Genomic DNA, 27,839 nt, shown 5'->3' with positions numbered 1-27,839 from the left:
CGCTGTCCTAATGCAGGAGCGTAAAGTAATTGCTTATGCCTCTCGTCAATTGCGCCCTCACGAAGAGAACTATCCAGTTCATGACCTCGAGCTTGCTGCTGTTATCCATGCACTAAAATAGTGGCGACATTACCTTCTCGGTAATCGTTGCGAGATCTTCACCGACCACCAAAGTCTGAAGTATCTGTTTACTCAACCAGATCTGAACCCCTGTCAGCAGAGATGGATGGAGATTGTTGCGGATTTTAACCTGGGTGTTTCATATACCCCAGGCAAGGCTAATGTAATGGCTGATGCCTTGAGCCACAAGTCTTACTGTAACCGCCTCCAGGTTCACAAAGTTTAGCCCTCGCTTGTTGAAGAATTCAGAAAGCTGAACCTCCATATTGTTCCTCCTGGTGCACTCGCTCCCCCTCCTCCGGAGTTTTGCAAGATGAACCTCCACGTTGTTTCCCGGGGTTCTCTCAATACCATAGTTGCTAGACCAGATCTTGCGGACACCATCAAATGGATATAGAAATGTGACGATGAAGTCGAGAGGATTAAACATTATCTCGCAGAAGGAAGGCCCTCATTCTTCACTGTTGATGACGCAGGCACCTTATTCTTCAAAGGTCGCCTAGTGGTACCGATTAAGAGGAAAAACCTGAATCTGACTCCAAGGGTTATGAAAGAAGCTCATGATACACCTTTGTCTATTCATCCCGGTAGTACCAAGATGTACCAAGACATTCGTCAGAGATTCTGGTGGTCTAATATGAAGCAAGATATTGCTCGTTATGTTGCTGAGTGTGACGTTTGTCGTCGTATCAAAGCAGAGCATCAAAGGCCTGCTGGAACTCTACAACCTATCTCTATTCCTGAATGGAAATGGGACCATGTTGAAATGGACTTCGTCACTGCATTCCCCAAATCGCAGAAAGGTAATGATGCTATTCTTGTCGTCATTGACTGGCTTTCTAAAGTTGCACATTTTCTGGCTGTCAAGGAAACGATCACTGCTAGTCAGCTGGCAAACCTCTACATGTCCAGAATTGTCTCGCTTCATGGTATTCCATTGGTAATCAGTTCAGACCAAGGCAGTTTATTCACTTCAAGATTCTGGGCAAGTTTCCAAGAAGCTATGGGGACTCATCTGTCTTTCAGCACTGCTTTTCATCCTCAGTCGCAAGGGCAAGTTGAACGTGTCAACCAAGTTCTCGAAGACATGCTTCGAGCTTGTGTTATTTCCTTTGGCAAGAAATGGGAGGAATCTCTCCCGTATGCCGAGTTCTCTTATAATAATAGCTATCAAGCTAGTCTAAAGATGGCCCCCTTCGAAGTGTTATATGGACGAAAGTGCCGAACCCCTCTGAATTGGTCAGAAACTAGGGAGCGTCCACTCTTCGGTCCGGATATTATCCAACATGCCGAAGAACAAGTCCGCATTATTCACGAGAATCTCAAGACTGCTCAGTCACGTCAGAAGAGTCAGTATGACCGTCATCGTAAGGACATGGTCTATCAACCTGGCGAAAAGGCTTATCTTCGAGTTACACCAATGAAGGGTGCTCACCGCTTCGGGATCAAGGGAAAGCTAGCTCCTCGCTATATTGGTCCTTTCACTATTCTGGAAAGGCGTGGAAAAGTGGCATATCAACTGGAACTTCCGTCGAACCTTTCTCAGGTTCACGATGTGTTCCACGTGTCACAGCTCCGCCGTTGCTTCAAGGACCCAATCCGAGGAGTGGATCATGAAGTGCTCGAATTGCAACAGGACCTCTCCTATAAAGAGCATCCGGTTCGCATTCTCGACCAAGCTGAACGCCGCACACGTCAGAAGGCGATCAAGTTCCTCAAAGTTCAGTGGTCGCACCATTCTGAAGATGAAGCCACTTGGCGATGTGAGGATCGTCTGCGTGAAGAATACCCCGCACTGTTTCCTTCTACCTCCTAAATCTCGGGACGAGATTTCTTGTAGTGGAGGATATTTGTAACTCCCAAATAATTAGGCTACAGTAAAACTCTCCTAATGATGCCGTGTCATCTCTGTTACTGTTGCTAATCAAATGATTAGTTCAAAACATTTCAAATTCAAAAATGAATTAGTGACAAACACCCAAAGTTTTCAAAAGTTGAAACAAAAATGTTCAGACAATACCAAATATGGCATAGGCAATTATGGTGTAAATGACGCAATTTTATAAAATACTTAAATGCCCAAATTAAATAGAACAGAAAACAAAGCTAAAAAGAAAAGGAAAAGAAAAGGAAAAAGAAGAACCCTCCCTTCCCCCCTGGGCCGAAAGGCCCAGCTAGCCAACAGCCAGCCACCCAACTGGCCCAGCCGGCCCAGCTCCCTGAGCCGCACCCTCTTCCTATTCCTCGGTTGCGTGCCGCTACAGGGCGCGTCGCCATCGGACCCCCTCGCCGGCGTCGAGGAGGGGATAAGGTCGTCACGCCTCCGCCTCCACGATCCCGCCTCCCACTCGCCCCCACTCTCGCCCTCGGTCCCTGCGCCTCTCCCTCTCCCCTCAGATCCACCCCACTCTCCTCTCCCATCGCATCCGAGCGCCGCCATGGACCCGCAGCCGTGAAACGCGCGACCACAGCCACCACCTCACCTCGCCAGCGTGTCCGTCGTCTCCGCCATCGTCTTCCTCGTCGACCGGTGGCCGCAGCTGGAGCTCGGAGGCGCTGCTGCAATGGCCCCCTTCTTCCACATCTCCGGTCGCCGCCGTTCTTCCCCAACTCCGGTGACACCCCCCTGCTGCTACTAAACTACCACGGGCCATCTTGCGTGCCGCACGGTGAGCCCCTCCTCCTCCTGCTCCTCCTAGATGGGCCCCTTGCGCACCGTAGCTACCTTATGCCATTGCCGTGAGCCCGTCACCGTGGATCGCCTCGCCGCCATGACCATTGAGGGAGTCCCGGATTAGGGGGTGTCCGGATAGCCGAACTATCATCATCGGCCGGACTCCAAGACAGTGAAGGTACAAGATTGAAGACTTCGTCCCGTGTCCGGATGGGACTTTCCTTGGCGTGGAAGGCAAGCTTGGCGATACGGATATGTAGATCTCCTACCATTGTAACCGACTCTGTGTAACCCTAGCCCTCTCTGGTGTCTATATAAACCGGATAGTTTTAGTCCGTAGGACATAACAACAGTCATACCATAGGATAGCTTCTAGGGTTTAGCCTCCTTGATCTCGTGGTAGATCTACTCTTGTAATACCCACATCATCAATATCAATCAAGCAGGACGTAGGGTTTTACCTCCATCAAGAGGGCCCGAACCTGGGTAAAACATTGTGTCCCTTGTCTCCTGTTACCATCCGCCTAGACGCACAGTTCGGGACCCCCTACCCGAGATCCGCCGGTTTTGACACCGACATTGGTGCTTTCATTGAGAGTTCCTCTGTGCCGTCGCAATCAGGAAGGATGCCTCTTCCCATCTTTAAAGACAGTACCATTGCCAAAGGAGCTTTGACCATCGGTCAAGCTATCCGGCTAGGTGGTTTTCTTATGACCGCCTTTCGGCCACCGCTTCGATGATAACCTCTCGGGTCATCAAAAGCGATCTTCGCATCAACTCGGAATTCGCCGAGCAGCTGGATCCGATGGAGCTCTCTTCCGTAAACGAGCTCTTGGATCGCATCGCCACCCTGGGAGTCGCTATAGACTACGATCAGATTGGGCTTAAAACCGATCTGAGAGAAATTAACTCTCCCCAGGCTACCCACCATGTTGTTGTGGTAGAAGAACAACACGGCGACTCTTCTTTTATGTTAAAAACCAGTTATGTCCGGATTCCCGATCCCTCCATGCCGGATTCCCGCGGAGGGACGGACGTCAATCGAGTACTGAACCTAAAGTCAGACAGCGGACTAGATTCGTTGGACGACCTCCAGCAATCCAAGCTTCCAAATCCAGAAACTCCTCGGCCTTTGAGCCTCAGATTGGGCGGGGTTCCGAATTTAGTTCCACCCGCCCACCCAAACACAAGCGATCTATCTCAAATACGGCAAGAGCCCGATGAAACAGTACATCATTACTGGGCCAGATTCCTCCTGGTTATGGACAGGATAAAGGACTGCCATGAGGAAAGCGCAATCTCTATTTTCTGCAACAATTGCACGGACAAGGGAATCATGAACACCATAAGTCATCGCAAAGTTACGCGCTTCGCCGACCTGGCGACCATAATGCAAAAATACTGTGCGATGGAGAGTGCCTGGAAAACCGAAACTAGATTTTGGGACAATCCGGCCCTGAACACAACCCTAGTCCGGAATAAAAGGGTGCACCATGCTCAAGCACCCGGGTCAAAAACCAAAAAGCAAAAACCCCCTAAAGGGTACGGAACCGTACAGGAGGGATGGCTCAGCGGACCCTGCAAAATCCATAATACAGAGGGCGCCACTCCAACACATAGCCTTCGAGCATGTTGGATACTACGACAGGTGGCCAAAAGTGGCGAAGGGCTTCTAGCCCCGGAGAACCAGCCCAACAGTACCAGTACGGTATTAACAGTCTTCGAGACTTTCGCATCAAATAATATGCGGAAACGAACAATCTGCAGCCTCGTCGAAGTCTACCAAGTAGCAACAACAAATCCATGGAGCGACACGGCTATCACCTTCAATGCCAACGACGAACCTAAATTCCGAACAGCCCGAGCACCAGCCGCATTGGTCCTCAGTCCAATAGTGGACGGCTTTCGTCTTACCAAGGTACTCATGGATGGCGGCAGCGAATTAAACCTCATCTATGAGGAAACCCTCCAAAAAATGGAAATAGACTGGAGCCGCATTGAGCGAAGCAGCACAACCTTTAGAGGAATAATCCCTAGTCGGGAAGTACGCTGCACAGGAAAAATCACACTAGATGTGGTGTTCGGCTCGCCGGACAACTACAGGTCCGAAGAAGTCACGTTCCAAGTGGCCCCGTTCAGCAGCGGATATCACGCTCTATTAGGGCGAGAAGCATTCACAATTTTCCAAGCCGTACCCCATTACGGGTACATGAAGCTCAAAATGCCCGGGCCCAATGGAATCATCACTCTGGTCAGTGATCCGGACATAGCACTCCGCGCTGAAAATAAGACAGCCGCACTAGCCCTAGAGGCACTATCCGAAGCCCTAGCGGCAGAAGAACTCACTGCACTATGCTCCATGGTGAATAGGGATGATGTGATACTCGATAAGAGATCTAAGTCCACCTCTTTTAAACCAGCAGACGAAATAGTCAAATTCCAGGTCCATCCAATGGACCCCACAAAGACGACCTCCATTGGGGCACAATTAAACCCTAATGTAGAAGCCACACTATGAGAATTCCTTCGGGAAAATTGGGACATTTTTGCCTGGCACCCTTCAGATATGCCAGGAATCCCACGCAGGCTGGCAGAGCACAGCCTAAATATCCTAAAAGGATTCAAGCCAGTCAAATAGGCTCTTCGACGATTTTCCGAACCCAAAAGACAGGCAATGGGAGAGGAGCTAGCCAAACTATTAGAAGCCGGATTCATCAGAGATATAAAACATCCGGACTGGCTAGCGAACCTGGTAATGGTACCAAAAAAGGACAAATCCTGGCGCCTCTGTGTGGATTTTAAAGACCTTAATAAGGCCTGCCCAAAGGATCCTTTCCCCCTCCCCCGCATCGACCAAATCATCAATGCTACCGTGGGGCACGATTCATTGTGTTTCCTCGACGCATACTCCGGATACCATCAAATCAAGATGGCAGAAACAGACCAGGCCGCAACGACATTCATTACTCCATATGGACCATTCTGCTTCAACACAATGCCCTTCTGACTTAAAAACGCCGGCGCAACATATCAGCGCATGATTCAGACATGTCTGGCTACCCAGATTGGCAAAATAGTGGAGGCATACATAGACGATGTGGTCGTTAAGACCAAACACGTCAAAACTCTAGTAGACGATTTGAGGCTCACATTCGACAACCTCCGAGCATATGACATTAAGCTCAACCCGGAAAAATGCATTTTCGGCATACCAGCCGGAAAGCTCTTGGGCTTCATTGTATCCGGTAGAGGAATTGAAGCAAACCCAGCCAAGATCCGAGCTCTGTCACAATTGGATATCCCAAAAGACCTGAAACAAATACAAAAATTGACTGGATGCGTGGCGGCTCTAAGCCGCTTCATCTCCCGTTTGGGAGAAAAGGCATTGCCTCTCTATCGCCTCCTCCGGCGCACCGAACACTTCGAGTGGACGGATGCTGCCACGGCCGGACTCGAAGAAATAAAGGCCATATTAGCAACAAATCCGGTCCTAGCCGCACCCAACCTAGGCGAACCAATGTTATTATATATCGCGGCAACACATCAAGTTGTCAGCGCAGCGCTCGTCGTCGAACAAGAAACAGAAGGACACAAGTTCCCTCTTCAAAAACCAGTGTACTACGTATCCACTGTCTTAACTCCACGCAAGTCCCGGTATCCACATTATCAAAAGATAGCGTACGCAGTGTTCATGGCATCCCAGAAGCTGCGACACTACTTTCAAGAGTGCTCGATTACAGTAGCCTCCGAAGTACCTCTCAACGACATTATAAACAACCGCGACGCGACGGGCAGGATTGCAAAATGGGCCATTGAGCTCTTACCATTTGACATAACCTACAAACCAAGGCGAGCTATAAAGTCACAAGTTTTGGCTGACTTCATCACCAAATGGACCGAAGCCGAACTCCCTAAAGAGTACGGCGCATACTCCAATTGGATCATGCATTTCGACGGCTCCAAAATGTTGGCCAGCTTGGGGTCTGGCGTCGTACTGACGTCCCCAACCGGAGACACAGTCCAATATGTACTTCAGATAATGTACACGGACTCCAACAATGCAGCCGAATACGAGGCCCTTCTACATGGTCTCCGGATGGCAATCTCCATGGGTATTCAACGCCTAGAGGTGCGCGGGGATTCAAACCTTGCAATATCCCAAGTAAATGGAGACTTTGACGCTAAGGATCTGAAAATGGCAGCCTATCGTAACATCGTCTTAAAAATGTCAGCTCGGTTCGAAGGACTCGAATTCCACCATGTAGCCCGGGATAATAACCAGGCAGTCGACGTGTTGGCGCGCATCGGCGCAAAACGCAACGCCGTCCCTCCAAACATCTTCCTGGAGCGGCTCTTTAAGCCATCCGTACTATGGGAAGAGGAGTCCGAAAATAGCAACCTGGAACCAACCGCGCCACCCCACACGGAACATTCTGACACAGTCGGTGGCTCAGCCAATGAAATAACACCCTCAGCCCACGAAATAATGGCAGTAATCGCCCCATGGACAGAACAATTCCTAGCCTACTTAACTAGGCAGGAACTTCCCGAAGACCAAAATGAGGCCCGCTGCATAGTTCGGCGATCTAAAGCCTACAAGGTCCATGAGGGAGAACTTTATAAGAAAAGCACAACCGGAGTCCTTCAAAGGTGCATCTCCGAAGAGGAAGGGCGAAATCTCCTGGCTGAAATTCATGCCGGACTCGGTGGGCACCACGCCGTAGCCCGGGCCCTTGTAGGCAAGGCCTTCCATACAGGATTTTATTGGCCGACTGCCCGGGCAGATGCTCAGGACTTAGTCCAACGATGCGTCGGTTGCCAGCTCTTTGCTAATCAAAGCCACATGCCACCCACCGCCCTCAAAACTATACCCATCACATGGCCGTTCGTGGTCTGGGGGCTTGACATGGTTGGACCCCTTAAAGGGGGAACCCACAAGCAAAAATACCTATTGGTCATGGTGGACAAATTCACCAAATGGATAGAGGCCAAGCCAGTTAAAATGGTCGAATCCGGACCCGTGATAGACTTCATATCCGGAGTAGTACACCGTTATGGTGTCCCCCACAGCATCATCACTGATAACGACACGAATTTCACGGCCGACGAGGTTAAACTCTGGTGCAAAAACATGGGCATCAGGCTCGACTACGCTTCAGTCTATCACCCTCAAACTAACGGTCAAGTCGAACGAGCAAATGGTCTAATCATGAGCGGCATCAAACCCAGATTAGTGTGGTCCCTCACGGAATCTAACACGCATTGGGTAGAGGAGATCGACTCCATACTCTGGGGGCTGCGGACCACGCCGAACCACACTACTGGATTCACACCATTTTTTATGGTGTACGGCGCAGAGGCAGTTTTGCCCTGTGATATAATTCATGACTCACCTCGCGTGCGCATGTACGAAGAAAGAGAAGCCGAGTTGGATTGGCAGGACAGTTTGGACGCCTTAGAGGAGGAGCGGGATGTGGCAAAAGCTCGTTCCGCATTCTACCAGCAGCAGGCTCGAAGATATCAAAGCAGAGAAGTACGGGCCAAAACTTACAATGTTGGCGAACTTGTTCTACGCCTGTCGGACAAGAAAAAGGACAAACTTAAGCCCAAATGGGAAGGTCCCTTCATCATCGACCAAGTCCTGACCGGCAGAGCATACCGTCTATGTAACGCATCTGACAACCAACTCGAGCCGAACCCATGGAACGCAGCCCGTCTCCAAAGATTCTACGCCTAGTGCCGGACTCAGAGTTCGTCTCCCTCCTCCGTCCACCTTTTATATTTTCGTTGTCTCTTGTTCCCCTCCTTCTTCCCCCTTTTTTAGTAAAAGCCTTTGACGGGCTGATCTGCGCATTGTTCGCACACACTTGATGTGCTACTCGCACTCATTATACCTGGGGGCTTCTTTAACAAAAGCTTATTTATACGGGCTTCATGCCCAACACATGTGTCATACTTCCGCATGTACCTTTTATTCACCATTATATGCATCGATATGACTTAAGTTTTGGCCAAGCTGGGTTGCCTGGCTCCTGTGCTTACCCCTACGTTCCCGATTGTTCGGCTAGGAGGTAAAGGGAGCACCTCTGCGATTGTTACTGCCGGGTCAGCCGGATGTGTACCTCAGACTGGGTGAAGCCAAAAGCTAGCGTTCTTAAGGGAATATTCGGTCGGTGACTTGAAAGATGATTTATTACTTATTTATTTATCTGCCCCCAGATGCTTTTTCTGCTCTCTTCGCAGTACGGACATGCACCTTAGGGCATGCCTCCCAGGGAAAGAACCCCTAACGGGACTATTCTCCCTGGAAGATGTTTCTTACTAACCATGTAATATAACATAACTAGTTGGGCACTTGTCTGATAAAGCACTAATGACCCCTACGCCTAGTCTCCATGCATGCCCCGGTTTTTATAACCGTTAGGGTATTCGGACACACTCCGGACTGTTGGGTTCCGAGTTGAAGCGAAAAGGTCCGCAAAGACAAACGATTTACAATCCGGCTAGAAGGCATTTTACATGTCATTTTAAAATTACATCGTCAAGTTGACTGATTGAACTCCTCTTCAATCCCATCTAACAGGCTGTCTAGTTTATAGTCCCGTTGGGAATATTTTGCGACCAACTCTACTTGGCCGTACATTAAGCTCACAGGGATCTCCTTCCCATCGGGCCCCACAGGTCCGACCTCGGCCATGTGGTTTGGATCAGCCTTCGTGTACCGCGTCTTCACCATGGCCCAGGCCTCTCTGGCGCCTTGACGGCAGGCCGATATCTTCCACAGACGGAAGCGCTGCCGTACTCCCTGAAGCTTGTCATCAAGCTCTCCAAGACCCTCGGGTAGGGAGACGGACGGCCATAAGGCCAGGACGACGCCGCTCATCGCCTGCCGAATACGTTCGTGCAGTTACAGCAGCTCGGGAAGAAGGTCACCCGTGGAACCAGGCATTTCCTCCGCCGGACGACCCGTGAGCACACCTACAGACACATTTCTGTCAATCGACTTCCTCGCCGAACTCTTCTTTTCAAAAGAGTTTGCTCAAGCACTTACTGTAAATGCCGCGACGAAGCCGCCGATTCTCCTTTACGGAGTCAGATAGCTGGACCCGAACATCTTTTAGTTCTTCGCCCAGCTGGGTGTTGGCATCTTGGAGTTTGTTCCTCCCCTGCTGCACCCTCATAAGCACCTTCTTGCCGGCCTTCAGCTGGCGTAGCGGATGTTGCTTGTCCGGTTCCAGTCCGGCACCCTCTGCAATTTAATTGTCAGACTTACGCACACGCCGCACTTCATAAACTACTTATCTTTTCGAAGTATGTATTACCAGGGGGTCTCTGTGGCTCCCCCTGCGACGGCTAGTGCGGCCTCAAGTTGGGCCTTGCACTCTTGAAGCTCCTGGGACAGACATGTATTCTTCTCCGTAAGATCCTGCATAGACAAATGATCCTTAAATCAGTTATTCTAACTATTTTAAGTCTCGGGGGCTACTGGCATATATAACTATTAAAATTCCTCATCTGTATGTCTTTCACATACTGCTCCATGGCTCTGGTTAGACCATCTCGAGCGGCACGGAGGTGCGTGTCTCCCGCATTAAAGGCACTCAGTGCCTCCGGAGAGAAACACGCGTCACGAAGAACTGTCTGGCGGCGCCTGTGATTCATGGCGCTCTCCACCTCAGACCTGGTGGCGGACAGCCTGTCGGCATCCTCCGTTGGAGGAGCATCCGGCTCATGCCGTGTGTTCGCCTCCCCTTCTGGACCACGCGTTGGAGCATGGCTGGCGGAGGCTTGATTGGCAACCTCTCCGGACACTGTCCGGCGAGCGCTCTTCCTCCTGGAAAAATCATGAGCGTTAATATACCTCCTAGGTATCTTTCCCTTAAACACGGCGGTGCGCCGTACCATTGCGGCGACGTTTCGATTCGCGCCGCACTCCTCTTCCGCCTGATGGGCCGAACTGACCCTTGTTGGTCAGCCGCCGCGGGTTCGGCTTCCCGCCTTAAAGGCGCCTCCTGCGAAGAACCGTTGGTACATGGTGGTCAGAAATAAGCATGGACCAAGTAGTGGTGTCAGGACTCCGGTCATAGTCACCTGGGAAGCCGGAGATAAACCGGGGTAGTCAGCCGTAATGGCGACTAGAGCATTGTCCATGCTAAGTTGGTGGAACACCCCGTCAATCAGCTCCACCTTTATGTCCGGATCCTCTTCGGAGGCCGGATCAAGGGATCGTCCCGGATCCTCGGGCTGTGGAGTCAGGCTTTGTATGCCCTCCACGTCCCGGCGCAGCTCCTGCGTCAAAATCACAAAGTGAGACATTTGACTTTGGGAATATGGATCGGATAGATAAACGTCCGCTTACCCAGCTCCGAGGGTTATTCATGGAGAATCCATTCAATGGACTCGTGCGGAGGAAGTCCTCCTTCTCCCCCTTGTACAAGCCGGACAGGATCTTCACCAGATCGGCGGCCGATCCCGGCCCCTTGCGGCCATGACGGGAGGCGTCATCCTCCCCATTGAAATCCCACATGGGGTGGCCCCTATATTGGAGTGGCTGCACCCCTCGCATAATGCACATGGCCATGACTCCAATCATGGTCAATCCGGAGTGGGCCAGTAACCTTATCCGGCCCATCAGATATTGGACGCTCCCATCATCTTCCCGTTGAGGGCTCCGCGGGCGCCAACTCAGGCGTTTCTTCAAGGGAGCGTTGCTGAACTCTGGGAGGCCGATCCGAACTGGATCTGGCAGTGGGGCGTCTTCCATATAAAACCATTCCGAAGGCCAGTCTTCGGACGCCTTCTTCGGGGTTACAGATAGATATCCGATCCCGGCGATGCGCCATATTTCGGCTCCGCCCACTTGATATATCGACCCCTCATGAGAACGGGGTACGAGGCAAAACAATCTCTTCACAGTGCAAAATGGGGCTCGATGCCCAAGAACAGCTTGCCAAGAGCTACAAAGCCCGCGATGTGCAAAATGGAGGCAGGTGTAAGGTGGTGAAGCTGGAGTCCATAGAACTCCAGGAGCCCCCGGAGAAACGGATGTATGGGAAATCCGAGTCCCCTTATTAGATAATGGACGAAGCATACCCGCTCTCCTTTGGAGGGATTGGGGATGCTCTCCGCCTGCTTTCCACCCCTGTAGGTGGCCAGTCCGGCTCGAACCGGAACCATGAAGCTGGGGGAAGATATCCCTCGATTTGGAGCGTCACTAGCTCGCTGTGTGGAACTGAACATCTCCCCCAATCTCCTGGCTGAGGGCTGGGAGCGCGAGAGGAGGAGTCGCGTCGACTATCCATGATGGAATGGATTTTTGTCAGAGGCGCTTCGATGAGTACTTGCGGAAGGAGGATGGTGTGATTTGGATCTAGATCCTCGCCTCTCTTATAGGCGGCTTATTCACACAGCTAAGGGGTAAAACGCAAAAATACCCTAGCTTTTCGCATTCATACGACACGTGGAAGAGGGCCATTATTGGACGTGGAAGCCAAGGAGCGCAACATTTATAAGGAAGCCGGACACCATTCAGCAGGCACATGGAATTTTAAGGAGAACCCGCCTTGCAACGCCGAAGACAATATACGCGCCGGACTCGTCGTCATTGAAGCCTGGTTCGGGGGCTACTGAGGGAGTCCCGGATTAGGGGGTGTCCGGATAGCTGAACAATCATCATCGGCCGGACTCCAAGACTGTGAAGATACAAGATTGAAGACTTTGTCCCGTGTCCGGATGGGACTTTCTTTGGCGTGGAAGGCAAGCTTGGCGATACGGATATGTAGATCTCCTACCATTGTAACCGACTCTGTGTAACCCTAGCCCTCTCCGGTGTCTATATAAACCGGATAGTTTTAGTCCGTAGGACATAACAACAATCATACCATAGGCTAGCTTCTAGGGTTTAGCCTCCTTGATCTCGTGGTAGATCTACTCTTGTAATACCCACATCATCAATATCAATCGAGCAGGACGTAGGGTTTTACCTCCATCAAGAGAGCCCGAACCTGGGTAAAACATTGTGTCCCTTGTCTCCTGTTACCATCCGCCTAGACGCACAGTTCGGGACCCCCTACCCGAGATCCGTCGGTTTTGACACCGACAACCATGCTCTCCGTCGTGCTCGCCTGAGCACGGCATCGTGCTCCTGATGCTCACAGGAGCCCAACACGCACGCGCACACTCCCTCCCGTGCCTCCTAACCCCGTCCCCGTCGAGCTGCGATTTCGGCTGCCGCCTGATCTCGAAGCACCGCTCAACCCTGGCCACCCCCGTGCCTGCGACCACCGCCACTCGACGCGCGTTGTCGCGTGCGTTCGAACGCACCTAGCCCCGCAATGAACCGTGCCCCGCAGCCCCGTCAACAAACTCGCTCGGGCCCCGGCGTCCGCCCCGCTCGTCGCTGGCGACAGCTCCGGCGACCTCGGGACGAACCGCCCACGCCACTAGATGCGCCTCTTCGCGCTCGTTCGAACGAGCCCATGCACGCGCTGATCCGTGCCCTGTGCACATTTTTCGGCGAACTCCGGCGGGTCAACGCCGTGCATTTGGTCGCCGCCGGCGAGAGCCGCCCGTGCTGACCTGGCGCGGCGGGTCCCACCGCCTGGGCCACTGACTGGTGGGCCCAGGGCCCCCTATTGACCAGTTGACGAGTCAACTGCTGACTGGGCCGCCCCTGTCTCACTGACCTATAGGCCCCACCTCAATAAACAAAATAAATAAAAGGAATAATTAGTTAACTAAATAGTTTAGCTAATTAAAACCCTAATCTCTCACTGACTACTGGGCCCCACCCTCTAATTAACCCATTTAGTTAGTTTTAAAACTCTGTTAATGCCCCTAACAATGACATGTGGGTCCCACTGGACCCACCTGTCTGGTTTGACCGGTCAACCGACCAGTTGACCCGCTGACATCACTCTGATGTCATGCTTGCGTCGTCAAACACTGTTCTGGATAATGTTGGCTTTAAATAAATAATTAAAATCAAAAAATGATTTAAATCTTTAGAAAATCATATCTTTTAATCCGTAACTCGGATGAAAATACTTTCTACATGAAAGTTGCTCAGAACGACGAGGCGAATCCCGATACGCAGCCCGTTCGTCTACCACACGCCCCTAGCATATCGAACACACATTTTTTTCCCTCCGGTACCTCTGCCCAAAAACGCGAAACACCGGGGATACTTTCCCGGATATTTCCCCCTTCGCCGGTATCACCTACTACCGCGATTGGGCACACCTAGCATCACGCTTTGTCATGTCATGCATCGTCATGCATTTGTTTGCATTGTATTTATTGTTTCTCCCCCCTCTTCTCTCGCTAGACACCGAGACCGACGCCGCTGCTACCCAGTACGACTACGGAGTTGACGACCCCTCCTTCTTGCCAGAGCAACCAGGCAAGCCCCCCCCTTGATCACCATATATCGCCTATTCTTCTCTATACTGCTTGCATTAGAGTAGTGTAGCATGTTACTGTTCGGTTACTCCTATTCTGTTGCATAGCCTGTCATTGTTGCTACAGTCATTGATACCTTATCCGCAATCCTAAATGCTTAGTATAGGATGCTAGTTTATCATCATTGGCCCTACATTCTTGTCAGTCTACCTTGCTATACTATTGGGCCGTGATCACTCGGGAGGTGATCACGGGTATATACTATACATATATACATACTATACAGATGGTGACTAAAGTCGGGCCGTCTCGAAGAGTACCCGCGAGTGATTCACGGATTGGGGGCTGAAAGGACCTTTGTCCCGACGGCCCTCTGTGTGGATCTTTGTGGCGGAGCGACAGGACAGGTTGAGACCACCTAGGCGAGAGGTCGGCCTGGCCCTAGTCGGCGTTCGCGGTTACTTCATAATAACACGCTTAACGAGATCTTGGTATTTGATCTGAGTCTGGCCACTGGCCTATACGCACTAACCAACTACGCGGGAAAGATATGGGCACTCGACGTCGTGGTATCAGCCGAAGCCTTCTTGACGTCAGCAATGGAGCGGCGCGCGCCGGATTGAACCGCGTAATGTGACTTCCTTTGTAATGGAGGTTGCTAGGTCTGCTTCCGGCCGCCCTCGCAACATGCAGGTGTGTAATGGGCGATGGGCCTAGACCCCTGCGCGCATAGGATTTAGACCGGCGTGCTGACCTCTCTATTGTGCCTAGGTGGGGCTGCGACGTGTTGATCTTCCGAGGTCGGGCATGACCCAGGAAAGTGTGTCCGGCCAAATGGGATCGAGCGTGTTGGGTTATGTGGTGCACCCCTGCAGGGAAGTTTATCTATTCGAATAGCCGTGTCCCTCGGTAAAAGGACGACCCGGAGTTGTACCTTGACCTTATGACAACTAGAACCGGATACTTAATAAAACACACCCAGACAAGTTCCACAGACAACCCGGTGATCGCTTTTCCACAGGGCGACGAGGGAAGGATCGCCGGGTAGGATTATGCTATGCGATGCTACTTGGAGGACTTCACTCTACTCTCTTCTACATGCTGCAAGACGGAGGCTGCCAGAAGCGTAGTCTTCGATAGTAGTAGCTATCCCCTTCTTATTCTGGCTTCTGCAGTTCAGCCCACTCATATTGCCTCCTTACACATATACCCATGCATATGTAGTGTAGCTCCTTACTTGCGAGTACTTTGGATGAGTACTCACGGTTGCTTTGCTTCCTCTTTTCCCCCATTTTCCTCTTCTTTTCGGATGCCGCAACCAGACGTTGGAGCCCAGGATCCAGACGCCACCCTCGATGACGACTCCTACTACACTGGAGGTGCCTACTACTACGTGCAGGCTGCTGACGACGACCAGGAGTAGTTTAGGAGGATCCCAGGCAGGAGGCCTGCGCCTCTTTTGATCTGTATCCCAGTTTGTGCTAGCCTTCCTAAGGCAAACTTGTTTAACTTATGTCTGTACTCAGATATTGTTGCTTCCGCTGACTCGTCTATGATCGAGCACTTGTATTCGAGCCCTCGAGGCCCCTGGCGTGTAATATGTTGCTTGTATGACTTATTTATGTTTTAAGAGTTGTGTTGTGATATCTTCCCGTGAGTCCCTGATCTTGATCGTACACGTTTGCGTGCATGATTAGTGTACGATTGAATCGGGGGCGTCACACCGAGCCACGTAGTTGCGGCTTTGCATTGCTCGTGAACAGGCCGGCCAGCGCGGCGAGGACCATGAGGTGCTCTTCGTCCTGGGCGTCGGCCTCGGCTTCCTCCTCCAGCAGCACCGCGAACGCCTCCTCGTCGTCTGAGTCCATCGCTGAGCAGACAAAACGCCGAACACCTGCCTCGTCTGGTGGGTGCGCAGCTGCCGGTATCCCCGCCTGCGTGGACGAACCGCCAGAAAGCACGCCTAGGAGCGGGATGGAGGATACGGTGGTGAACCCTCTTTTTTACGGCAGGAAAATGGCCTTCCTAGCGGTGGTGGGCAGGTGGGCGTCGCCGGGATCGGCACGGCGGCGGAAAGGGCAGTGCACACGGGGGCCGATGCTGGACGTGCAAAAAATCATTTTCGCGTGACAGTGGTGGCACATGCGCGGTTTTTACCTTCTGCCGAAGCCCCCCAGTGTTTGTGGGCGCCGGCGTAAAAAACTCGCCCCGGGGCTGTGTGTGTGGGTGTGGGGGGTGTCGAGGCCCAATAATCCTACACCTACAGGCAATCAACAGGAAGTTACGGACCTCCCTTCTCTTCTAATCATACCTCCGCCCCCTGATTTTCAGGGGTGGACCGGTGCCTCCCAAATTGACCAATGAAAGAATGCCTCGTCACCCTGTAAACCACTCTCCCCCGTAATTTCCTGTAGATGTAGCATTACTGGTCGAGGCCCCGAGACAAGTTTGGCAGTCGCCACTTCTCAAAGCGAAGAAAGAAACATCCAGAAAAGAAAGCGAGAGAAGCGCTCAAGTGGTGACTCGTCGGCCATGGCACAGTCGTCGGCGGCGGCGAGGAAGCCCTCGGCAGCGCCAACCGTCGTCCTGACTCTTGTCCTGGCCCTCGCCTCCGCGGGCCTCCTCTTCCTCCTAGTCCACCTTTCCCCTTCGTCGCCATCCGCGCACCCGCACCCCCACCGCCGCCTCCGCCTGCGCGGTGCCCACCTCAGGCACGGAGGCGCCACCCCGCACCAGATCCCGTTCGACCCCGTCATCGCGGACCTCGAGCGCCGCCTTGACGACCGCGAGTGGGAGCGCCTGGCTGCCGCGGGGCTGCACGCGCCGGGCATGGAGTCTGCCCCCGTCCCAGAGGACCTCGCGGACTACGAGGACGAGTACATCAATGACGCCGCGCGGTTCAACATGACGCTGCGCGTGGCGGCGCTCTTCCCCAAGATCGACGTCGACCCCGCCGACGACGCCGTGACGGGCGCCGAGCTGGCCGCGTGGAATCTCGCGTCCGCGCGGCGGGAGGTGCTGCACCGCACCGCCCGGGAGCTCGACATGCACGACCGCGACCACGACGGCCGCGTCGCCTTCTCCGAGTACGAGAGGCCCAGCTGGGCTTGGCGGTTCGACGGTACGTACGTATGTCTATGATTCGAGCTCATGGCGTCCCCATTTTGGATCTGTGTAGCGATACATGCGCGGATGCGCCTAATCAGGAAAAAGTTTATCTATTGGGAGATAATTATACCCATGTCAGGGTAGCTGAGTAAGCTCTGGATTTTGGTGCGTTCCGATTTACTCGTCGTGGTTTTAGTTCAAATTTGAACTAAAACCACGACGAGTAAATCGAAACGGAGGGAGTATTTGATTCAGACCTGTAGTCCAATCCACTTAGTATAATGAATGCAGCCTTCAAAAAGTAAGAGGAATGAGTGCAGCTCATGCCTGTTCTCAATATATTTGAAGTCATTTACATAGGCTCTCCAGTCCTCAGTCCTGACTACATTTAACTCACTCTGCTCTTTTGAGCGTTCATATAATGCCATTGTCTAGGATATAGCCTCAAATTGACCGTATTTGGGGAAGCTCTGGTAGGTACTACCATCCTAAGTTCGTGTTCTGAACAATTTTCTAATGTTTGTGAGCATACCGAGCACCTATTCGTATGCATCTTGCGAAGACTTTACTTGTACAGTTCTCAATGTGTTTCCTGGTTGAACTAGTAAACTTAGAGCATTCACATTCTAGATCTATTGAACAGAGTTTTGCATATAGATCCAGCTTGAATAGTTTTAGTTCCCATGTAGGTTAGCAAAGTTGTATCCCACGCTGAAAGTAAAAAAAAAACATTCATGTGTGCCTATCAAGCTCATAGTAAGTAGGTCCAGCATCCTTTGATAAACCGTGATCTTCCACTACCAAATGATCACATGTGCGCCTTAGCGATTTGAGCTGAGCACTAAATCTCATATATGTCCAGATAATAACTCAACCAGTGATGGGATGGGATGGTGGAAGGAGGGGCATTTCAATGCTGCTGATATGGATGGTGACGGCTTTCTAAATCTGACGGAGTTTAACGAGTACAACTTTCTATCTGACCTCCTTTAGCTTCTGAAGTTCCATAATTGTTCTACCTATGATTTACCTGATTCACTGTATGCAGTTTCTTACATCCAGCTGATACTACCAACCTAAAGCTAATACATTGGTTGTGCAAAGAAGAAGTCAGGTGCTTCTTTTCTCCAACTTTTTTTCCTTGCACATTTGCCTTTCAGGATTTGCCCCACCTTTGCTTGCACTTCTAGGATTTGCCCTTGTTTTCATTGACATTGATCTTTTGCCACACCTTTGACAAAAATTTGATGATTTGCCCCTAACAAGATGGGCCCACTGTAAAATGTCAAAACTACCCCTGCCCTACTCAGTCCACCCCGACCGAGCACATCTCTGGGCGGGAAGACATGAGGCGGAGATGGAGCTCCCGCCGCCGTTGTTGCTCCGGCGGAGGTGGCCATGGCTCTGCCCCCGTCGGCCTTGTTACTCGCCCGACGCGGAAAATGGATGAGGAAACGGCGAGGTAGCGCGCGGCGGCCGGGCTCGACCTACAGCCACCGGTATGCTCATGGAGCACCTGCTTGGGGAGCGGCGGCGCCCCTCGAGGCGGACAGCCAACGGATGTCTGCCTTGGCGTGCTTATGTGCGTTGTGTACGTGCGTGATCTAGCACCTGGGCGTGCCTGATGGTTGCTAGCCTGCTAGGCGTGCGTGTGCCTGGGCGTGCGTGTGTGCATGAGTGCGTGCGTGCTCGCTCTAGCACCTGGGCGCCCTGCTGTTGCTGCTTCTACTGCCGCATGCATGGAGAAGGACGTCGTGGTCCGAGCTCGCTCCCGTCGCCGAGCTCGCCATGTACAGCCACCACGTCCCCGGGCTCGGAGTCTCGGACCATGGACGACACCCTCCACGCGCCACATCTGGCATGACCCCTTGGTCCTTTCGTGGGGAGCTCGCTAGAGATGCTCGGCGAGGCCGGCATGGCGGCGGCGGCGGCGGCCACGTGCCCGTGGAGATGCACACGCGTCTATTGGTGCTCGTGGCGGACAACACGGTCCGCGCTGTCAAGGCAGGGTGACCGGTGCAGGAAGTGCGGCGCCTTCCTCCGAGAGCTCGACTGGTCTACGGGTGTTGCGCTTCGCCCGAGAATCTTGCCCATGGACGAACGCCTGAGCTGCGCCTCGAGCACGTTCGTTGTAGAGGAGGGAGGAGGACATGGGGAGAGGAGGAGCAGCATCAGCTCGTAGCCCGCACCATGGCATGCGGGGAGGAGCAGCAGTGGCTTGGCATTGGAGTGTGGGAAGAGGAGCAGCAACAGCATAGCATGACAGCAAGTGGGCTGCGGGACGAACATATAAGGAAGAAGGGCATTTGGGTCATCAAATTTGTAGTGTAATCTCAAACCAGGTAGAAGGGCAAATCATCAAAGTTTTAGCAAAGGTGTGGCAAAAGATCGATGTCAATGAAAAGAAGGGCAAATCCTAGAAGTGCAAGCAAAGGTGGGGCAAATCCTCAAATTCCCCCTTATTAGTGTTCAGTTCTGCAAAAAAGAATAAAGATGTAATTTTTTTCTTGAAAATAAAAGAAGAACCTTTATGGAATTTCTGGTCATACTCTTAGTGATATCAGAGGCAGATCATTTTGAAATTCGAAAACTATTATTAGATAATCAAATAAACCATGGATCATAGAAAAGGGGTTGATGTTTCGACTTCTCATTAATTCCTGTAATTGACTTATTTCTCAATTATGATGCTGCATGATACTCCCTCCGTTCGGAATTACTTGTCGCAGAAATGGATGTATCTAGACATATTTTAGTTCTACATACATTCATTTCCGAGACAAGTAATTCCGAACGGAGGGAGTACTACATATGAGTTTTAGTGCTGTTTAGTTATGACGTATCTTGGTACTTGATTAGTCAACTATGTCAAACAGCTGCATGGAATTCATTGGTACTTGAATCCAGCCGTTTTAAGAACTAAGCCTTAGGAATTTAATAGAAGATTTAATGCCTGATTTGTGCCCAAAGTAGCTTATGGAAACCTAGCTGATTTTTTTTGGTGTTACCGTAATACGTTGGCTAATTGGCTGGCCAGGTTCTTGCTGTTATTTGGCTCCTATAGTTGGACTAGAGAGCCACCAAAAACATCACATTACCAAAATTTCGGCCTCAAGCTAAACATTGCCGAACTAAGGCTAACTTGTCATGGTTTTGGTTAAGCACTTTGGGTATCAATGAGTCGTATGAAAACAACGAGTCCATACTCTGAATTCGGTTTATTACGTATAGTTATACTGATTCTTGCTGAGTCCCAAACCATTTGTGCAGGTAAACAGGATAGTATAACATTTCTTGAAACTAGTATGAATCATGTTGACTCAAAATCTCTGCCCATCACACTGCAAACCAATTAAAACCAGCTATTTCATCCAGTTTATGGATTGTCCAAAACCTTTATGCTATTGTGTTAGCCAGTACCAAGCAGGTGATCCAGGCTGAAATGTTTATCCAAACTGAATTTATTTTAGGAACCCTGACACAATCACATGTCTGTGAGCTTCTCTTATAGGAGTCAGGTTACATTTTGACAATCACCATTGTAAGATCGGTTTTTGTTGACTATTTCAGGGAAAGAGACAAAGATAATGACGGGAAGCTCAATTTCCAAGAGTTTTATAATGGATTGTTTTATTCAGTTCGACATTACGATGATGAAACTTCAACAGATGACTCCAATGGCTCTGATGCACCGGCTAGAAAGTCGTTTTCACAGCTTGATCTGGATAATGATGGGTAAAAATTACAGTTCGTGGTGTCATCTATTTGTCATATTTACCGAATAATGTAATTGTGAGTCTGAGTTTGGAGGCCTCCTCCTTTCTGTAGGCTTTTGTGAGCAGACGAGCTAAAACCTATCATCGGAAAACTCCATCCAGCAGAAAACTTCTATGCCAAGCAACAAGCTGACTATGTGATATCACAGGTAACGAGATGACAGCATCTCATTCTGTTTCTAGGATATTTTGGCTTGCCTTTCTATTTAATGCTGTCAGAATTGTCCTCTAGATTTTGTAACCCATGTACCATGATCTTCTAGCAACCTTTGCTTCGATACATTCTGTCAACTCCAATCAAGTTGAATGAGTAATTCTGCAGTATGTTTCTCAAAAAATTACCTGCTGATTTGTTATCTGATAGACCTTCTGAATGTAGGCTGACACAAACAAAGACGGACAACTGAGTTTGAATGAGATGATTGAGAACCCCTATGTATTTTACAGTGCTTTATTCACAGAAGATGATTATGGGTCTCATGACGAGCTCCGGTAGTTCCTTGAAGGTACATGGTGCTCGGTATCGGTCTTCATATGCTTTATTTCATTGTTACTTTTAATAATCAATGAGCTTGAATGTTTAGCAGTAGATGGTATTCAGGACCTTTGAACGCTTGGTTAGACATTTGCTGCGGATATATATCTTCAATGATCTGTTGGCCCCATCTACTGCCTTGCCAAGCACATTTCAGGTATATCAGTTGAAGTACCTTATCGGTTCTTATTCATTTGCTTTTGCACCGAGGTATTCGAGTGCTTGCTATTTTCTAATCCATGATTTCCTTCTTTACCAGGCACAAGCGTGCATTTCCACACGCCTGTTTTAGCAACAGAGCATTCATTTGTTACATTAAGAGTTCTTGAATTAGTTTCATGTTTTGCATGGCAAGTTAGCATTGGTTCTTCCATATATAGTTTTTGGTGTGCAAAAGTAGGTTGTTGTTCCAGGATCACACACTTGTAAACTATGAAAACCAGGAAGGTGCAGCTGTAGGGCTTGTATGTATGTATGTAACTGGCATTCCTGAACCCTATCTGTAAACATTGTGAAGTTATGTTCTATGAAAGTGATTCTATTCTCTTCCTTCTCGTGCGACATTTCGGCATCGATAATCCGCTGCCTTATTTTGCCAGAAAGAGCACTCTTTTTTCTTTCGGCAGGCGCAGTCAAAATGAAAGGAGAACATCCAGCACCTGAAGCATATATAGCTTTAGTGAAATATCTAAGTACCCAAGCCTACTCGTAAATATCATCTGTCCAGCCAAGGTTAAAGGAACATGATAACTGTTAATGTTCCTTCTGATCCGAAAGTAAGTGGTTCTAGTTTAGTCACTTTGACCAAGTTTATAGGAAAAAAAAAGGATTTTGGCAGTACATTTTTTTGACAGACTCGGTCAAACTGAGAAGAAGTTGGACAAAACTACTAGAATTGCTTGCATTTTCGAACAGAAGGAGGAGTAACTGTTAAGTGAAGCAAGAAATCAAGTGATCAACATTCCTACAGTGCCAGTGTTGATCCATCTTATTACTGTATTCTTGCAGATCAAGGTGTTAGTTTCATTTGTCTAAAATTGTCCAAATCCATGCTCGCATCTGATAACACTTCTGCAAATCAATTGATCTGGTAATAGTACGATTACGTGCAAATCAATTTCCGCAGCACATTTACAACTTCCAATATCGAAAAATTGATGGGATTGCCTGTTTCCAAGTTGATCGGACTGATAGTTCCAAGTTGATCCCTTCAGCGTTGGTTTCTTATTGAGCACAAAAGAGCTAGCCGCACATCTCAGATTACCGTTTCTTAAACAACTTGTAGCTAGTTAATCAGAATATTAGCAGCTTAATCACGCCGACATATCCCGCCTCTGGCCACCTAGCTAGCTATACATGATGTAAACTCAGCTCACACACACACACACCTCGCCACGTAAGCCGTCGTATCATGCGCATGCTTGTGGTTGGGGATAATGATTCACGTGGAAGGGCCTGGCGATCAGTCCCTCCTCGTCCTCCTCATGGCTCTCAGCTTGACGCCGTGGCGGAAGCCGAGGACGAGGTCGAAGTCGAACTGGATGGGCGACTCCATGGCCGGCGAGTGGCGGAAGACGTACCGTCGGTACAGGTGCACCACGGCGAGCTTCACCTGCTGCAGCGCGAACCTGTGCCCCACGCACGCCCTCGGCCCGATGCCGAAGGGGATGTGCGCGTAAGGGTGCCGCCCTCGCTCCTCCTCCCCCTCCGGCGCGAACCGCTCCGGCCGGAACTCCTCCGGCTCCGGGAACTGCCGCGCGTCGCGGGCCAGCACCCCCGGCGCCAGCCACACGTACGTGCCCTTCGGGAGGCGGTACCCAGCGATCTCCACCTCCTCGGAGGTCTCCCTGGCGATCAGCGGCGACACCAGGTGGAACCTCATGGCCTCCTTGATCACCAGGTCCAGGTACGGGAACCTGCCCTGGAGGTCGTCGGCGTCCGTGGCCGCGCCGCCGAACGCGTTCACCTCCGCCAGCAGCCTCTCCTCCACGCGCGGGTGGCACGACACCAGGTACAGCACCGACGACACCGTGAACGCCGTCGTCTTGGTCCCGGCGATGAGGTGCTCGTACGCCAGCGCGCGCACGTGCCTGTCCTCCAGCGCCAGGCCCCTGGCGCCGCTCTCCCTCGCGTCCAGCAGCGCCGCGATGAAGTCCAGCGCGGCGCCCGGCGGGGAGGCGCTGTTCTCGCGGTCCCTGCGCCGGCCGGCGATGATGGCGTCGATGCGGCGGCACAGCAGCCGCTCGTTCTCCTCCATCTTGTAGTCCGCCGTGCCGGGCACCCGCCGCAGTAGTCGCTTGCACGGCGTCTGGACGCACGGGAGGAAGAGCCCGAGGATGGTGGACAGCGAGCTGGACAGGTCCATCTTGATGAACTCCATGGACCTCTTGTACTCCTCCAGGAACCCCCTCACGTCCTCGCCGCCGTCCGCCGCGGCGACCTTCTTGCAGAGGCCGAAGTCGATGCCGAAGGCCGTCCTGCCGATGATGTCGATGGCCATGCGCAGCGAGAGCTGGCAGAAGGGGACGCAGTCCTGGTCCGGGCAGGCGGCGACGCTGTCCACCAGCGCGTCAACGTAGGGCTGCATCGTCGGGACGAGGCCGGCGAGCCGGGCCGGCTGGTAGAGCGGGACCACCGTGTTCCTCATGGAGGACCAGGTGGAGTCCCTGGTGAGGAAGAGCGCGTCCTGGTGCAGCGACCCCACCGTCGGCGGCGGGGTGCTCCGGTTGCGGATGTCCTTGAACTTCTTGATGCCCACCTCCTTGCACAGCTCCGCGTTGGCCACGATCACCAGCGGCTGCCTCCCCATGTGAAACCTGCACCGATCGAGCATCACGTCCATGTTTTGGAACGCCATTACATGGCACCTGAAGAAGAAGAAGAAGATGATGATGATGATGGATATAACATTACTACTACCTGAAGATGGGGCCGTGCTCCTTGGCGATGGCACGGAAGACGTCTGGTCCGTGGTTGGCGAGGAGATGGAGATGGCCGAGAGGAAACCTGGTTGGAGGCCCCGGGACCCTCCTGAGGGCCCAGAATGGCGCGTAGAAGTAGACCAGAAACGCGCCGATCACGGCCACACAAGACAGGAGGAGCAGTGCGGGCGCGCTTGTGCCGAGTGCCGCGGCATGGCCTGCGGTTTCCAGAGCAATGGAGCAGTTGGTGCCTTCCATGGAGATGGAGGAAGAAGGAGCTAGGAGCTGTGTGGCTGCCTATCAGTGTTCGGTCTGGGTCTGGTCTCTGCATTGGCTCGTGTTGCTCGTGCCTGCCAGTTTATAAAGCGGCGTTCGTCGTCGGCGTTGCTGTCTTCAGTGTCGTCTTGGTCAGATGTTGTCTGTGGCTCCCCGCAAATAAATCATGATGTCTGTGGCAGCAGGGGTGTCTCCGGCTCTCTGCCAGGTTTCGCAGCGTTGTGCAGTCTCGAATTGTGCGGTGCCTTTGAATTGCGTCGACGACGTGTTGGTTTTGGTCTCGGCTGGACGGTGCATTGCAACGGGAGAAAACGGCCCCTACATGTCTTTATCATTGAGCATGGCTAAAAACCTCATCCTCATGCCCATAATAGGATAAACATGACTAATACCTCTTCCTCAGGTCCATATCCTTCATTTCAATATAACACCAGACACATGTTTTCGCTTGTCGTCTTTGCTGTCCTCGTCGCCGGTGGTCGTAATACCAATTGTCACTAACCAAGGTTGGCAAGGTCTAATAGCTGGATTGTTGAGCTGCCTTCGTGCCCGATGAAGATCAAGAGAGTTGAACATAGTTTTTTTTTATCATCTGGCTAATATAATAGGAAAAAACATTGCACATAATATATGTTTGTGTCATCGTATAAATTGAGTAGTTTGTGTCAGATAGACCATGAAACCTTAGTTGGACTCCTCATGCATTTTGACGGGAGTCACTGGCCGAGTAAGACTGGTTGTACGTGAAGACACGATAAAGAAAAGTATTCCTTCCATATCCCTAGTCTAATAAAATAAAGTAAAACAAAGCATCATGTGGGCATATTTCAAATATTCGCCAAGTTTTATTAATATAGGTATAGATTAAAACAATTTAGCTACAGTACCTCCCAGTTTAGAAAAAACATGTTTACAAAAATGTTTACCTTTTCAAATTTAAAGTTAAAAAATATTTGTGTTTCTAAAATGTTTGCAAATTCATGAAATAATCACAACAGTACCTTCTAGTTTTAATAAATTGTTTGTGTTTTAAAAAATACTCAGGTTTAAAAAAAAGTAAAAGACAAATATTGTTCTTTAAAAAAATGTTTGGCCTTAAAATTTTTATTAACAACTTTGCAAAGTTTTCACGTTCTTAAATATATTCACTTAAAAAAATTCCTCTCTGTATCTGGCGCGACTATGTACTTAATTGAAAATTTCATGGTGCTAATTAAACACCTAGTCTTGTATAGTCTAATGGTTAATATTTGAGTGCTCTAGTATGAGCGGTTGGTTACGATTCCTTGTGTAGCGGTATTTTTTTTGAAAGTTCTTTTACTGGCGAAGTTGTTTGTACGCTAATGGGCCGGCCCATTGCGGCGCTGTGCGTCCTGTGTTTTTTCTTTTGACAGAAACGAATCAGGAGAACGAGAAAACTCCCACACCAGGAAAGGTCTGCGACGTACGAAGCCTGGGACGTACGAAAATTATGTGTGTCCCATCATGAACGAAAAAAACTGGAGAAACAATCCTTTCTTTATAATATGGTAAAAAAAAAAGATATGTTGTGTGTGTTGTTGGTGTATCCAGTTTTTGTTTTGGGAATCGTTTAGCAACGGCGCACCGGCTGAAGCTTAGGCCGGTCCTGTGTGCGCCGCTCGATCACAGCGACCAACCCCAAAAAGAATCGGGCGATCCATGTTTGCGTTGTTGTTTTTTTATTAGCCCGTCATGTGGTTATTAGCCCATCACGTGGCCTTGGCCCACCACGGCCGCTCGTCCAGCTTTCCTCGTTCAGATTTCTTCTTATCTTCAGCGTTACCCTTTGTTGGGTCATCACGTGCTGCTGCATACTACGACCACAATGATTGCATGTTGGAACTAATGATATTTTTTGCTGCATCGACTCATGGTGGAGCTACGACCCGCGACGACGGGGAAAACGATTTTTGCTGCAAATGTAATCGGATTTTGCTACGAGCGATGAGAAAATTTGTTAGATCAATTCATGGAAGAGGTGCGACTTGGGACGGCGACGACCACAATTTTTTGCTGCAACTTGGTGTCTTTTTGCGCGAGTTTTTTTTTGCTACATCCATTTTTTATGATGATGACTGGTGGCCCTAGTTCATGGAACCATGTGCAACGAGCACAACCCTGTGCAACGAGCGTCAATGGTGGTAAAAAGCTTCAATCAGCATGGGAAAAAGTTTCAACCGACGCAAGAAAAAGCTTCAACGGGCACGTGGCGATGGGGATGCGTGCGAGATTTGCTGGAACCGACCTTCGACAGAGCTACATGCTACAACCACGTCGCAAAGTGCTACAACCAGCTCCGCGCATTGCTACAATTGGCACTGCATTTTGCTTCATCGCACAAATGACATCTCGGTGTTTTTGCTACAATCGATCGCACAACTTGCTACATCCAACGTCGTGTTTTTCTACGACCAGCCGCCCCGCACTGCTACAACCGGCATCACGTTTTTCTTCATCATGCAAAATGTCGTCGCAGATTTTGCTACAATCAACGTCGTGTCTTGCTACATCCAATGTCATGTTTTGCTACAACTGGCACAACGAGCTGGAACCATGTCTCAAATTTGCTGGAACCGGCGAGCCGAGTTGCTACGACGGTCAGCGGCGGCGAACGACGATCTCGTTTTTTTGCTGCAACTGTTGTCGGCGTTTGCTACGACCGGCTGGCGGTTTTCCTGCGACCAGCAACTGAAGAGGAGGTACACTGCTCGTCCATGGGGTGTTACGGCCGGCGATCGCCGCCATCGGAGCTGCACCCCGTCGTTAGCCAGAGCTGCAACCATGGCAATTTTTGACTGCAACCTGCAAGCACTCAATGTTGCATGCGCGAAGGCGACAAGAAACACATGGGAGGCACCGACCACCGGCGAGGGCGATCGGCGGCGAAGTGGTGGTGGCCGCCGGCGGCCAGCGGTGAAGCGGTGGCGTGGGAGGTGGTCATCCAGGGCGAGTGCCTGCGGCGCCGCTGCTCCTGTTCTCTGCTGGCGTGACCAGATTTGTTTTTCGAG

At 50.8% G+C, this 27,839-nt stretch overlaps 2 protein-coding genes across 2 annotated transcripts; one reads left to right on the top strand and one right to left on the bottom strand.

The window, feature by feature from the left end:
* The first annotated feature begins 16,607 nt into the window (after positions 1-16,607).
* Positions 16,608-22,162, top strand: LOC123137027 (reticulocalbin-2). Its single transcript, XM_044556561.1, has 8 exons — positions 16,608-17,315; positions 18,165-18,267; positions 18,351-18,416; positions 20,873-21,037; positions 21,131-21,227; positions 21,458-21,584; positions 21,666-21,770; positions 21,873-22,162. Exons 1-5 carry the CDS (start codon positions 16,727-16,729, stop codon positions 21,138-21,140), a joined length of 933 nt encoding a protein of 310 aa, XP_044412496.1. The 5' UTR covers positions 16,608-16,726; the 3' UTR covers positions 21,141-21,227; positions 21,458-21,584; positions 21,666-21,770; positions 21,873-22,162.
* A 629-nt stretch (positions 22,163-22,791) lies between these two features.
* On the bottom strand, positions 22,792-25,044 carry LOC123137026 (cytochrome P450 711A1). Its single transcript, XM_044556560.1, has 2 exons — positions 24,533-25,044; positions 22,792-24,429 (listed from the first exon to the last, which is right to left on the bottom strand). Exons 1-2 carry the CDS (start codon positions 24,790-24,792, stop codon positions 23,076-23,078), a joined length of 1,614 nt encoding a protein of 537 aa, XP_044412495.1. The 5' UTR covers positions 24,793-25,044; the 3' UTR covers positions 22,792-23,075.
* Between the last annotated feature and the right edge of the window lie 2,795 nt (positions 25,045-27,839).

Source organism: Triticum aestivum, chromosome 6B, assembly GCF_018294505.1.
Source record: "Triticum aestivum cultivar Chinese Spring chromosome 6B, IWGSC CS RefSeq v2.1, whole genome shotgun sequence".
Lineage (NCBI taxonomy): Eukaryota > Viridiplantae > Streptophyta > Magnoliopsida > Poales > Poaceae > Triticum > Triticum aestivum.
The sequence above is the reverse complement of the archived record's forward strand: the minus strand, read 5'-3'. Positions and strand labels throughout refer to the sequence as shown.

Bases quoted from the DNA above. Each gene is read 5' to 3' on its own strand.
- LOC123137027 (XM_044556561.1), top strand. From the start codon at position 16,727: ATGGCACAGTCGTCGGCGGCGGCGAGGAAGCCCTCGGCAGCGCCAACC. The intron at 17,316-18,164 runs GTACGTACGTAT...ATATATGTCCAG, and splicing joins CTGGGCTTGGCGGTTCGACG to ATAATAACTCAACCAGTGAT. The intron at 18,268-18,350 runs GTACAACTTTCT...CACTGTATGCAG, and splicing joins AATCTGACGGAGTTTAACGA to TTTCTTACATCCAGCTGATA.
- LOC123137026 (XM_044556560.1), bottom strand. From the start codon at position 24,792: ATGGAAGGCACCAACTGCTCCATTGCTCTGGAAACCGCAGGCCATGCC. The intron at 24,430-24,532 runs GTAGTAGTAATG...CGATCGGTGCAG, and splicing joins GAGCACGGCCCCATCTTCAG to GTTTCACATGGGGAGGCAGC.